Below are 12833 nucleotides of genomic sequence, written 5' to 3'. Positions count from 1 at the left end.
GGAAATTAAACTTTTTTGTCATAAGTGGGTTTATTTACTGTGATATTTCAAGAAAATTGAGGAATAAGCACCTTATGTTAAGGTTTTTTATAATTCAGCATGTGGGAACTTGAGCTGAAGTGTCAGTGATCTCTTGTGTTATGGTAGTATTCTTGGTGACTTAATGTCATCTTTGCTCTAGGTAAGTTAATTCCTCTTCTCTGCAACTAGACCCAACTTTTTTTAAGAAAGGATACTTCGGTAAGTGCATATATCATCATTGTAAGGCAACAGATTTTTTTACAGTTTATATTTTTGTGGTAACATTTATTTATTTAGAGATACAGCGCAGAGTAGGCCCTTCTGGTCCTTCAAGCCGCACTGCCGAGCGATCCCTGATTCAACACTAGCCTAATTGCAGGACAACTTACAATGGCCAATTAACCTATTAACTGGTAAGTCTGTAGGAGGAAACCAGAGGTCCCGGAAAAATAAAACCCATACCTTCTACGGGGAGAATGTACAAACCCCTTACAGATGATGTCAGAATTGAACTCTGAACTTTGATGCCCCAAGCTGTAGTAGTGTCATGCAAATTGGTATGCCCACAGCAGGTGACATATTGTTAATTTGTACTTTATTCTTGTTCTTTCATCTCCTCTGCCTACTTGTAAATGCAGATTTAATTAATCCTTAAATATGATCACTTTTCAATTTAGAGACTTAAGAATATATGACATAGAACAGTACATCGCAATAAAGGCCCTTCAGCCCACAATGTTGTGCTGACCTTTTAGACTATAAGATAATAAGATATAGGAGCAGAAGTAAGCCATTTGGCCCATTGAGTCTGCTCCGCCATTCAATCATGAGCTGATCCAATTCTTCCAGTCATCCCCACTCCCCTGCCTCCTCCCCATACCCTTTGATGCTCTGGCTAAACAAGAACCTATCTATCTCTGCCTTAAATGTACCCATTGACTTGGCCTCCACAGCTGCTCGTGGCATCAAATTCCACAGATTTACCACCCTCTGACTAAAGTAATTTCTCCACATCTCAGTTCTAAATGGACGTCCTTCAATCCTGAAGTCATGCCCTCTTGTCCTAGAATCCCCTACCATGGGAAGTAATTTTGCCATATCTAATCTGTTCAGGCCTTTTAACATTCAGAATGTTTCTATGAGATCCCCCCTCATTCTTCTGAACTCCAGGGAATACAGCTCAAGAGCTGTCAGATGTTCCTCATACTGTAATCCTTTCATTCCTGGAATCATTCTTGTGTATCTTCTCTGAACCCTCTCCAATGTCAGAATATCCCTTTCTAAAATAAGGAGCCCAAAACTGCACACAATACTTCAAGTGTGGTCTCATGAGTGTCTTATAGAGCCTCAATATCACATCCCTGCTCTTATATTCTATACAGTGGCATGCAAAAGTTTGGGCATTCCGGTCAAAATTTCTGTTACTGTGAATAGCTAAGTGAGTAAAAGATGACCTGATTTCCAAAAGGTATAAAGTTAAAAATGACGTATTTCTTTAATATTTTAAGCAAGAAAACTTTTTTATTTCCATCTTTTACAGTTACAAAATTAAAAAAAAAAGGGAAAGGGCCCAAAGTTCTATTTTAACTTCATCAGTCCACAGGACTTGTTTCCAAAATGCATCAGGCTTGTTTAGATGTTCCTTTGAACCTTTTGAATAGAACTTTTTGGCCGCAATAAGCAAAGGTATCTTTGGAGAAAAAAGTGTGCAGAATTTCATGAGAAGAACCCCTCTCCAACTGTTAAGCACGGGGGTGGATCGATCATGCTTTAGGCTTGTGTTGCAGCCAGTGGCACGGGGAACATTTACTGGTAGAGGGAAGAATGAATTCAATGAAATACCAGCAAATTCTGGAAGCAAACATCTCACTGTCTGTAAAAAAAAAAAAAGCTGAAGACGAAAAGAGGATAATGAACCTAAACACATCTCAAAATCCACAATGGACTACCTCAAGAGACACAAGCTGAAGGTTTTGCCATGGCCCTCACAGTCCCCTGACCTAAACATCATCGAGAATCTAGATAGACCTCAAAAGAGCAGTACGTGCAAGACGGTCTAAGAATGTCACAGAACTAGAAGCCTTTTGCAAGGAAGAATGGGCGAAAATCCCCCAAACAAGAATTGAAAGACTCATACAAAAAGCGTTTACAAGCTGTGATACTTGCCAAAGGGGGTGTTACTAGGTACTGACCATGCAGGGTGCTCAACCTTTTGCTTCAGGCCCTTTTCCTTTTTTGTTATATTGAAACTGTAAAAGATGGAAAATTAAAGTGGGTAAATCCCCGGGACCTGACAGAGTGTTCCCTCGGACCTTGAAGGAGACTAGTGTTGAAATTGCGGGGGCCCTGGCAGAAATATTTAAAATGTTGCTGTCTACGGGTGAAATGCTGGAGGATTGGAGAGTGGCTCATGTTGTTCCATTGTTTAAAAAAGGATCGAAAAGTAATCCGGGAAGTTATAGGCCGGTGAGTTTAACGTCAGTAGTAGGTAAGTTATTGGAGGGAGTACTAAGAGACAGAATCTACAAGCATTTGGATAGATAGGGGCTTATTAGGGAGAGTCAACATGGCTTTGTGCGTGGTAGATCATGTTTGACCAATCTGTTGGAGTTTTTCGAGGAGGTTACCAGGACAGTGGATGAAGGGAAAGCAGTGGATATTGTCTACATGGACTTCAGTAAGGCCTTTGACAAGGTCTCGCATGGGAGGTTAGTTAGGAAAATTCAGTCGCTAGGTGTACATGGAGAGGTGGTAAATTGGATTAGACATTGGCTCAATGGAAGAAGCCAGAGAGTGGTAGTAGAGAATTGCTTCTCTGAGTGGAGGCCTGTGACTAGTGGTGTGCCACAGGGACCAGTGCTGGGTCCATTGTTATTTGTCATCTATATCAATGATCTGGATGATAATGTGGTAAATTGGATCAGCAAGTTTGCTGATGATACAAAGATTGGAGGTGTAGTAGACAGTGAGGAAGGTTTTCAGAGCCTGCAGAGGGACTTGGACCAGCTGGAAAAATGGGCTGAAAAATGGCAGATGGAGTTTAATACTAACAAGTGTGAGGTATTGCACGTTAGAAGGACAAACCAACGTAGAACATACAGGGTTAATGGTAAGGCATTGAGGAGTGCAGTGGAACAGAGGGATCTGGGAATACAGATACAAAATTCCCTAAAAGTGTGGTTACAGGTAGATAGGATCGTAAAGAGAGCTTTTGGTACATTGGCCTTTATTAATTGAAGTATTGAGTATAAGAGCTGGAATGTTATGATGAGGTTGTATAAGGCATTGGTGAGGCCGAATCTGGAGTATTGTGTTCAGTTTTGGTCACCAAATTACAGGAAGGATATAAATAAGGTTGAAAGAGTGCAGAGAAGGTTTACAAGGATGTTGCCGGGACTTGAGAATCTCAGTTACAGAGAAAGGTTGAATAGGTTAGGACTTTATTCCCTGGAGCGTAGAAGAATGAGGGGAGATTTGATAGAGGTATATAAAATTATGGTGGGTATAGATAGAGTGAATGCAAGCAAGCTTTTTCCACTGAGGCAAGGGGAGAAAAAAACCAGAGGACATGGGTTAAGGGTGAGGAGGGAAAAGTTTAAAGGGAACATTAGGGGGGGCTTCTTCACACAGAGAGTGGTGGGAGTATGGAATGAGCTGCCAGGCGAGGTGGTAAATGCGGGTTCTTTTTTAACATTTAAGAATAAATTGGACAGATACATGGATGGGAGGTGTATGGAGGGATATGGTCCGTGTGCAGGTCAGTGGGACTAGGCAGAAGGTGGTTCGGCACAGCCAAGAAGGGCCAAAGGGCCTGTTTCTGTGCTGTAGTTTCTATGGAAATAAGTTTTTTTTGCTTAAAATAGTAAAGAAATGTGTCATCTTTAACTTTATGCCTTTTGGAAATAAGTTCATCTTTTACTCAACTATTTACAGTAACAGAAATTTTGACCGGGGTGCCCAAACCTTTGCATGCCACTGTACCTATGGAAATAAATGCCAACATTGCATTCACCACCTTCACTACCGACTCAATCTGGAGGTTAACCTTTAGGGTATCCTGCACAAAGACTCCCAAGTCCCTTTGTGTCTCTGCATTTTGAATTCTTTTCCCATCTGAGTAATAGTCTGCCCGTTTATTTCTTCCACCAAAGTGCATGACCAAACACTTTCCAACATTGTATTTCATTTGCCACTTCTTTGCCCATTCCCCTAAACTATCTTAAGTCTCTCTGCAGATTCTTTGTTTACTCAACAATAGCTGCTCCTCCACCTATCTTTGTATCATCAGCAAATTTAGCCACAAATCTATTAATCCCCATAGTTCAAATCATTGATATACAGTGGCATGCAAAAGTTTGGACACCTCTGGTCAAAATTCCTGTTACTGTGAATGGTTTAAGTGAGTAGAAGAGGAACTGATCTCCAAAAGTGATAAAGTTAAAGATGAAATATTCTTTTCAACATTTTAAGCAAGACTAGTGTATTATTTTTGTTCTGTACAATTTTAGAGTGGGGAAAAAAGGAAAGGAGCGCCATGCAAAAGTTTGGGCACCCCAAGAGATTTGAGCTCTCAGATAACTTTTACCAAGGTCTCAGACCTTGTCCGGGCTATGGCTTGTTCACAGTCATCGTTAGAAAAGGCCAGGTGATGCAAATTTTAAAAGCTTTATAAATACCGACTCCTCAAACCTTGTCCCAACAATCAGCAGCCATGGGCTCCTCTAAGCAGCTGCCTAGCACTCTGAAAATTAAAATAAATGATGCCCACAAAGCAGGAGAAGGCTGTAAGAAGATAGCAAAGCGTTTTCAGGTAGCTGTTTCCTCAGTTCATAATGTAATTAAGAAATGGCAGTTAACAGGAACGGTGGAGGTCAAGTTGAGGTCTGGAAGAGCAAGAAAACTTTCCCAGAGAACTGCTTGTAGGATTGCCAGAAAGACAAATCAAAATCCCATTTGATTGCAAAAGACCTTCAGGAAGATTTAGCAGACTCTGGAGTGGTGGTGCACTGTTCTACTGTGCAGCGACACCTGCACAAATATGACCTTCATGGAAGAGTCATCAGAAGAAAACCTTTCCTGCATCCTCACCACAAAATTCAGCAAAGGAACATCTAAACAAGCCTGATACATTTTGGAAACAAGTCCTGTGGACTGATGAAGTTAAAATAGAGCTTTTTGGCCGCAATGAGCAAAGGTATGTTTGGAGAAAAAAGGGTGCGGAATTTCATGGAAAGAACACCTCTCCAACAGTTAAGCACGGGGGTGGATCGATCATGCTTTGGGCTTGTGTTGCAGTCAGTGGCACGGGGAACATCTCACTGGTAGAGGGAAGAATGAATTCAATTAAATACCAGCAAATTCTGGAAGCAAACATCACTCCATCTGTAAAAAAGCTGAAGACGAAAAGAGGATGGCTTCTACAACAGGATAATGATCCTAAACACACCTCAAAATCCACAGTGGACTACCTCAAGAGGCGCAAGTTGAAGATTTTGCCATGGCCCTCACAGTCCCCTGACCTAAACATCATTGAGAATCTGTGGATAGACCTCAAAAGAGCAGTGCATGCAAGACGGCCAAAGAATCTCACAGAACTAGAAGCCTTTTGCAAGGAAGAATGGGTGAAAATCCCCCAAGCAAGAATTGAAAGACCCTTAGCTGGCTACAGAAAGCATTTATAAGCTGTGATACTTGCCAAAGGGGTGTTACTAAGTACTGACCATGCAGGGTGCCCAAACTTTTGCTACGGTCCCTTTTCCTTTTTTGTTATTTTAAAACCGTAAAAGATGGAAATAAATAAGTAATCTTGCTTAAAATATTAAAGAAATGTGTCATCTTTAACTTTATGCCTTTTGGAAATCAGGTCATCTTTTACTCATTTAGCTATTCACAGTAACAGAAATTTTGACCGGGGTGCCCAAACTTTTGCATGCCACTGTATATCGTAAAAAGAAGTGGTCCCAACACCAACCCCTGTGGAACTCCACTGGTAACTGGCAGCCGGTCAGAATATGGTCCCTTTATTCCCACTCTCTGTTTTCTGCTGATCAGACAATGCTCCACCCATGCTAGTAACTCCCCTGTAATTCCATGGGCTTATGTGCGGCACCTTGTCAAAGGACTTCTGAAAATCCAAGCACACCACATCTACTGCATCTCCTTTGTCTACCCTGCTTGTAATTACCTAAAAAATTTGCAGTAGGTTAGTCAGGCAGGATTTTCCTTTCAGGAAACCATGCTGGCTTTGGCCTATCTTGTCATGTGTCTCCAGTTTCCCGTAATCTCATCGCTAACAATCGATACAGACAACTTCCCAACCACTGATGTCAGGCTAATAGGTCTATAGTTTCTTTTCTGCTGCCTCCCACCTTTCTTAAATAGCAGAGTAACATTTGCAATTTTCCAGTAATCCGGTACAATCCCAGAATCTATTGATTCTTGAACCTACTCCAAGGTTCTTTTAACCTGCTCCAAGATCAATCTAATCCTTCCCTTCCAATTCGCCCTCCATTTTTCATTCATCCATAATATAATTTGAGTCAATCTACAAACTGGAGTCAAAAATCACATAAGTACTATGAAACAAATGTTTTCTCTGTTTTTTGGGTAAGGAATTATACTTAATGAGCTAAATTATAACTTGTTTTTGTTGTTGAAAATGACTTTATACTCAGAGCTAAAGTTGAAATATTGTCACATAACTGGGTTGTAAATGCAGTTCTTTGTGGAGACTTCTGTGTGTTTAGGTATAAAATTTTGATGTTTGTATGGAGAGCAGCTGGAGAAGGCAGAGGAAATTATAGATTATCCCATACTCCTTCCACTCAGTCACCATTGTTATCAAGAGTAGGAATATTGATTTCTAGTTTAAAAACTTAAAGGGTAATTGCAGTGCCCATGCTCTCCCAGTTCGTGAGTAGGTATGGATAACTGAAGACTGACAGTTCAGAGTTCTCTGACCCTTTACATTCCTGCAGTGGTCATGTGGAGAAGTGCTCAAGTTTACACAATATAATAAACACACTGGATTAAAAATAACACTTAATAAAGAATAAAAGATGCTGATTAATCCATGAAAAGTAGTTTATTTGCATAGAATTTTTCAGAAATTGATGCATTTAAAACTTACATTATTTGAGTACACATTTGAAATGTATTTTAAACACAGGTCATTAAGTTATAAAATATATTATTTGAACAGCACATTAACATAATGGAGGTAAAATTACAGTCATAATACTGAAAGAATCTATCCTAAATGCAGAATTTTAATGGTGTGGTTTGTTTGTTTGAAAACAGTTTTGATACGTATTCACTGTGCCAATTCAAACACAGTGCAGAGATGTCTGGTTTACGGGCTCTTCCTAATTGCCTGGGAGAATTTAGAAGAGTCATCATCGGTCTGCAGTCAGTGTAGGAAATGTGATTGATGTTTAAAAATGTAAGTAGTATCATTTTTAATTCTTGGACTTATGGCAGCTGATTATCTACATGGGATTACAGAAATTCCGGCAAGATATGCTTGTGAGAGATCAAATATTAAAATAGAAGATGTGATTTCAATCTAATTTGGTAGATTTACATCATTACATTCACATTCATGCCCCCTTATTTAGCTGTCAGTCATCTAGTCTAATTTGTGCAAATAACATTTCAAAGTTATTGTTTGATTTCTAAAAAAAAATGTAGCACACAAAATGCTGACGGAATTTAGCAGGTCAGGCATGGGAAGGAATAAAGAGTCGATGGAGGTTTCAGGCCTGAACCCTTCTTCAGGATTTCCAGCATCTACAAAATCTCTTGTTTTAAAAATAATTTCTTGTTGAGAGGATAGAGGGTTATTTTTAAACAGTTGCTTGCAAAACGACATTGTCTAAATGGCAGTGTTCCAAAGGTGATCATAAGCTCTCTGCTTCCTGTAATACCTGATTTTAAAATTGTAAATTCAAGAACTCTCTGCCCGAATGTTCAGTTTAACCAGCTATCTATGAGTTTTGACCACCCTGAATACTTGTTTCTTACTGAATTTGTTTATAAGAATGTTTAAAATCTAGATTACCACAACATCTACAGAATGGCTTTAAGCCAAGTACAAATCATTGAACTCTGGAGAAGATGACTGCGTAAAAAGATAGAATCATTGTTAAATCTTTCTTTTACAAGAAAAGGTAACTGATTGTTATTTTGAGGACTTGGAACTTATGTTTATACAGTTGGTCTGTTGTATCCTCAGTAAGATATGGAGGTCACCCAATTTTCTGTTTGTCCAAGATCCCAAAAATCTAAATCAGTTGCAATAAATAAGTGACTCTCAAAATTTTGGCCACCTCTTGAGAAGCAGTTTGTTTGCACCTAGCTTATAAGTGTATCTAAAACCAAATATGCAGTAAAACAGGGCCCCAGTGTTGCTGTTACTTTTGGATAGATGTGACAACCATTGTGTACACATCTAGAACCAAACAGCAAAGAAATGAACATCCACCTAATTGTTTTGTATTGCTATTAAAGACAGGTTCATCAGGTGTCTTGGAAACCCCTTTTTCAGATGGGAGATCTTTACCCAGAACAGACAGAGGAGATTGCCTTTCCATCTGCACTTGAATGATAAAGTGCCCAAGATCTGTCCACAGAATTAATCTCAGTCTTCTAACTTTTCATTTCTCCTTCATAAGGAGATGGATGCCATTTGGTCCATCAAGTCTGTACCAGCTCTCAAAGCAATCTCATCAGCTGGATCAGATGAAGGGCAGAGGTTTCTATCTGCGTCTGTCATAAAACCTGTACTTGTAAAAACAATTTTTCTTTCTGTTATTTCTGATGAAAAGCCATTGACCTGAAAAGTAATACTCCCTCTCCCTCTCTGAAGATTCAGTCTAATCTGCTGAATCTTTTCGACATCTTCTGTTTTGGAAATGCTGATAGGTAGAAACATTAGAAAAACACTTTAAAGGGATAACACATTTGTTGCCCCTGTACTTTTTAAAAATGGTGAAGTATCACAAAGGATTCTTAAAATGCTATCAAGTTTGAATAAGCCAGAAGGGCCACGCTATATCTCAATCAATAAATAAATATCTTGCAGCTGCTGTGCGAGCTGGGCTTTTTCTAGTTGAAGCTGCAGATTGTACCATATTTACGATTGAGGTGAGAGAGATTTAAGGTAGCAATGTAAATTTTGTAATGTATGTACTGTATATACAGTATTTAATTAAAATGTATTTTATAATCCTTAATTTATTCATTCATTTAGTAAGGTGCGAGAAATTGGCAACAAGAGATTGTGAAGAGGCAATTTATTTAATTATTTAGAGATACAGTGTGGAGCCACGTCACCTAGCAACCCACAGATTTAACCCTAGCCTAAATCATGGGACAATTTACAATGACCTACTAACTGATACGTCTTTGGGCTGTAGGAGGAAACCAGAGCACATGGAGGAATCCCATGTGCATACGAGAAGGAGCGTACAAATTTGCTTACTGTGGATGCCGGATTTGAACTCTGAACTTCGATGCTTCAAGCTATAACAGTGTCGCTCTAACTGCTGCACTACCATGGCTCCCAGTGTTGGATATCTTAAATAACGCATGTGATGCTAATTTATGGAATTATACACAAAATGCTGGAGCAACTCAGCAGGTCAGGTTGTACCTCTGGAGGAAAGGAGATGGGGAAATGTGGGAGGTGATGGGCAGATCATGAGGGTAAGGGACGGAAAGAGTGGAGGTGAGAAGGCTATCAGAATGAAGGAAATCAAAAGGGAGGGATAACACTTGCTCCTACTTTTGTTTTCCACCATGCTAGTGGCCCTCACACTATCTCTCTCCCACACCCCCCATACTCATGACCAGCCTATCAACTTTGATTCCTCTATTCTGCAGCTCTTTCTTTTTTATTCTGTGTTTCACAGCCTCTCCTATTATATTCCTCTTCTTTCAACCTTTTACCTCTTTCATCTCCCAGCTTCTCACATTATTCCCCTTCTTCTACTCACCTTCTCCCTCGCATAGTTTCAACTATTACCTGCCAGCTTGTACTCCTTCCCTCCCCTTCACCTCCTTTTGCCACCTTTCTTTTCAGTCCTGATGAAGTATTTTGGCCTGAAACATCAACTGCTGTTTCCTCTCCATAGATGCTGCCTGACCTGCTGAGTTCCTCCAGCATTTTGTGTGTAATGCCAGAAATTGGTATCACATTAACATTACATTAGTCTTGAAGAAGGGTCTCAGCCCAAAACACTGACTGATTATTTATTTCCATCAATGTTGCCTGACCTGCTGAGTTCCTCCAGCATTTTGTGTGTGTAACTTGCATTGATTTTTAATTCTATCAGATACCATTAACATACATTGATAATTTTACAAAATGTTTACATTGTCATTTATTGGTAGAGCATTTATTAAATGTGCTATAAACCCATTGGTACATTTTCCTCTTTGGTTCTGACTGACCAACTAGTTCTATTAGAATTAAGAGAATTTGATCCTACATCAGCATGTACTATAATGGAAATACTGAAGTCAAACTAATTAAAGACAAAATCCAACCATTTAATCTAACACTTTAAAATGCAGCAGCTGTTTTTTTTTAAATCTTTGGTCTAATTTATATATTTTATTCAGTAATTGAAGTTTTGATTAGAGTGATCACTGCAGCATAGATTAGACACCTATTATAAACTTAAAAGTTCCTGGCGAAACCTGACGGGTCAATACTCCTCCATTTAACTTTGGATTTTGTCATGATACGTACTGGCACTGAAATTGACAGTTTCAAAGTGTAGGAAAATGGCTTCAAATTTTGAAAACTGAGCAGGTGAAAACTTTTGTTAGAAGGCCTTGTGAAATATTAAGTTTGTGCAGCAGTGTAGAATGGGTAGCTTCCTCTAAGATACTTTACTGGGTGCATTAATAGCTTATCTATGCAAATCCTATTGTGGTCTTAAATGCACAACCCAAATAACAGTGCTATTCCTGGGCCAAGCTGATTTTAATTCTGTTTTTAAGGGGAATGTTCTAAAACTGCTATTGTAAGATTTCATTTTTCCTTTGCTTTCCAGTTTCAGTCTCTCTGTCACTCTCTCACATACCCAGGAATCAAGTTTAAATGATTGTCGTCCAGTTTAAATGAAGAGGAATTGAAAAACAAAACGAGAGCACTGACCCAAGATTGTGACATCAACTTTACTAACCTCTATATTACAGTTATTCTCAGGTGGACAACAGCAGTATGATTAGGGCACAGCTTAATAGTTCTGAGAAAGTGGCTTTTAGGAAAATAATCTTAGTATGAATAAAACTCTTGGAAGGTATGAGCTGATTTTAAGCCTTTTGATTGCTGCTTTTAATTAATCCTCTATTTAGGAATCTTATTTGGGCAAAAAGTGATTTTTTTTTAAAAGAAAAGTTTTATATGAACTTTTATATCCTAATAGTGAGTTTAGAGGGTAAAGCCTGACAGCTACAATAGTACTTAATTGACATCTGTCAATCATTTTTGCTCAATTATCACTTAAACATGAAGGAATGAAGAGGAGTAATGTGACTAACAGGATGATGCACTGATCTTCTCAGCACTGATGAAATCTGACTTAGCAACCAGGAATCGTGGCCTCTCACCTGCTGAACGGATCAGGTTAACTGCACTGCAAGCAGAAGCAAGAAATTAGCTCCCAGAAATTAGAAATTCCTGGTTTTCAGTATGTTCTGGCAATATATCTCAGCAAACTGTATATTCTCAATTATATCTACAAGAAGAGCCACAAAACACAAATCCAATCCTGCATTAATTTTAGATCATAAAAATTGACAGAGGTGGAAGATAGGAAATGTGTGGTTTATATTTGAGAACAGAAATAGATCTTTCTCTGACGATTACCTGTCATAATCTGCTCCAATTAAACTGGTTCCATTTACTGCCAGGATTCTGTCCCCAATCCCCAGTCTCCCATCAGAAGCTGCTGGACTGTCAGGCAGAAGTGTTCTGATATAAATCCCTGGGGATTTTAAGGTTGTATGCTACAAGTAGATGAAAACACCAGTTTAAAATACACCAGATGTGATATCACTCAAAACAGAGGTTTGTCATTTAAGATTTTTTTCAAAAATTTGTTTTATATAATCAAAGTTCATTTAATGATTGGGTAAAATTAGTGTGACACAGCAGCATAGTGGTTAGCACAATGCTTTACAGTGCCAGTGACCTGGGTTCAATTCCCGCCACTATCTGGAAAGAGTTTGTACGCTCCCCCCGAGACCGCGTGGGTTTCCTCCCGGTGCTCTGGTTTCCTCCCACAGTCTGAAGTTGTGCCGATTGGTAGGTTAATTTGTCATTGTAATCTGCCCTGTGATTAGGCTAGGGTTAAATCGGGATTGCTGAGTGGCGTAGCTCGAAGGGCCTATTCTGCACCGTATCTCAATAAATAAAATAAATGATAATAGAATTTCTGTCAAAATTCAATATATTCCAAACATCTGCTATACAAATTGATAGATCATTACACTACTGTTTATTGAATGATCATGAATATAAATAAAGACATGCATTTATGTAGATATGTACTACCCCAGTTCTGGTGAAAAATCATTAACTAATCCATTGACTGTTCCTCTCTCCACAGATGTATCTGACCTGAGTATCTTCAGGATTTTATGTTACATCATGGTTTTCCCATATATCTTTCATGATATCCTAAATCACACTAAAGTCAATGTAGTTACAATAGTGATGTAGGAAGCTGTAAATAGCTCTAAAATTGGGAAGAGGCAATTTGCAAACTGCAAGATTGTGGTGATAGTCTTTTATATTCTTT

The 12833-nt window shown here is 38.9% G+C and overlaps 1 protein-coding gene and 1 long non-coding RNA gene across 3 annotated transcripts in view; one reads left to right on the top strand and one right to left on the bottom strand.

Annotated features, from left to right (window-relative positions):
* The first annotated feature begins 181 nt into the window (after nt 1-181).
* LOC140203015 (uncharacterized) lies at nt 182-12425 on the top strand. Of its 2 annotated transcripts, none has more exons than XR_011887264.1 (3): nt 182-240; nt 7321-7462; nt 11082-12425. It is a non-coding gene; the product is annotated as an uncharacterized lncRNA (long non-coding RNA). The 2 variants fall into 2 exon arrangements; XR_011887265.1 differs by lacking the exon at nt 182-240 and adding an exon at nt 373-434.
* radil (Ras association and DIL domains) overlaps nt 10607-12833 on the bottom strand; it is an 88781-nt gene continuing 86554 nt past the window's right edge. The window contains exons 13-14 of the mRNA XM_072268694.1: nt 11900-12039; nt 10607-11666 (exon numbers count right to left, since the gene is read on the bottom strand). Coding sequence (XP_072124795.1) covers nt 11567-11666; nt 11900-12039 — 240 coding nt within the window. The 3' untranslated portion in view covers nt 10607-11566. The remainder of the gene's footprint in view (nt 11667-11899; nt 12040-12833) is intronic.

The sequence above is a fragment of the Mobula birostris genome, chromosome 9, assembly GCF_030028105.1.
Source record: "Mobula birostris isolate sMobBir1 chromosome 9, sMobBir1.hap1, whole genome shotgun sequence".
Lineage (NCBI taxonomy): Eukaryota > Metazoa > Chordata > Chondrichthyes > Myliobatiformes > Myliobatidae > Mobula > Mobula birostris.
This window is presented reverse-complemented; position numbering and strand designations above follow the sequence as displayed.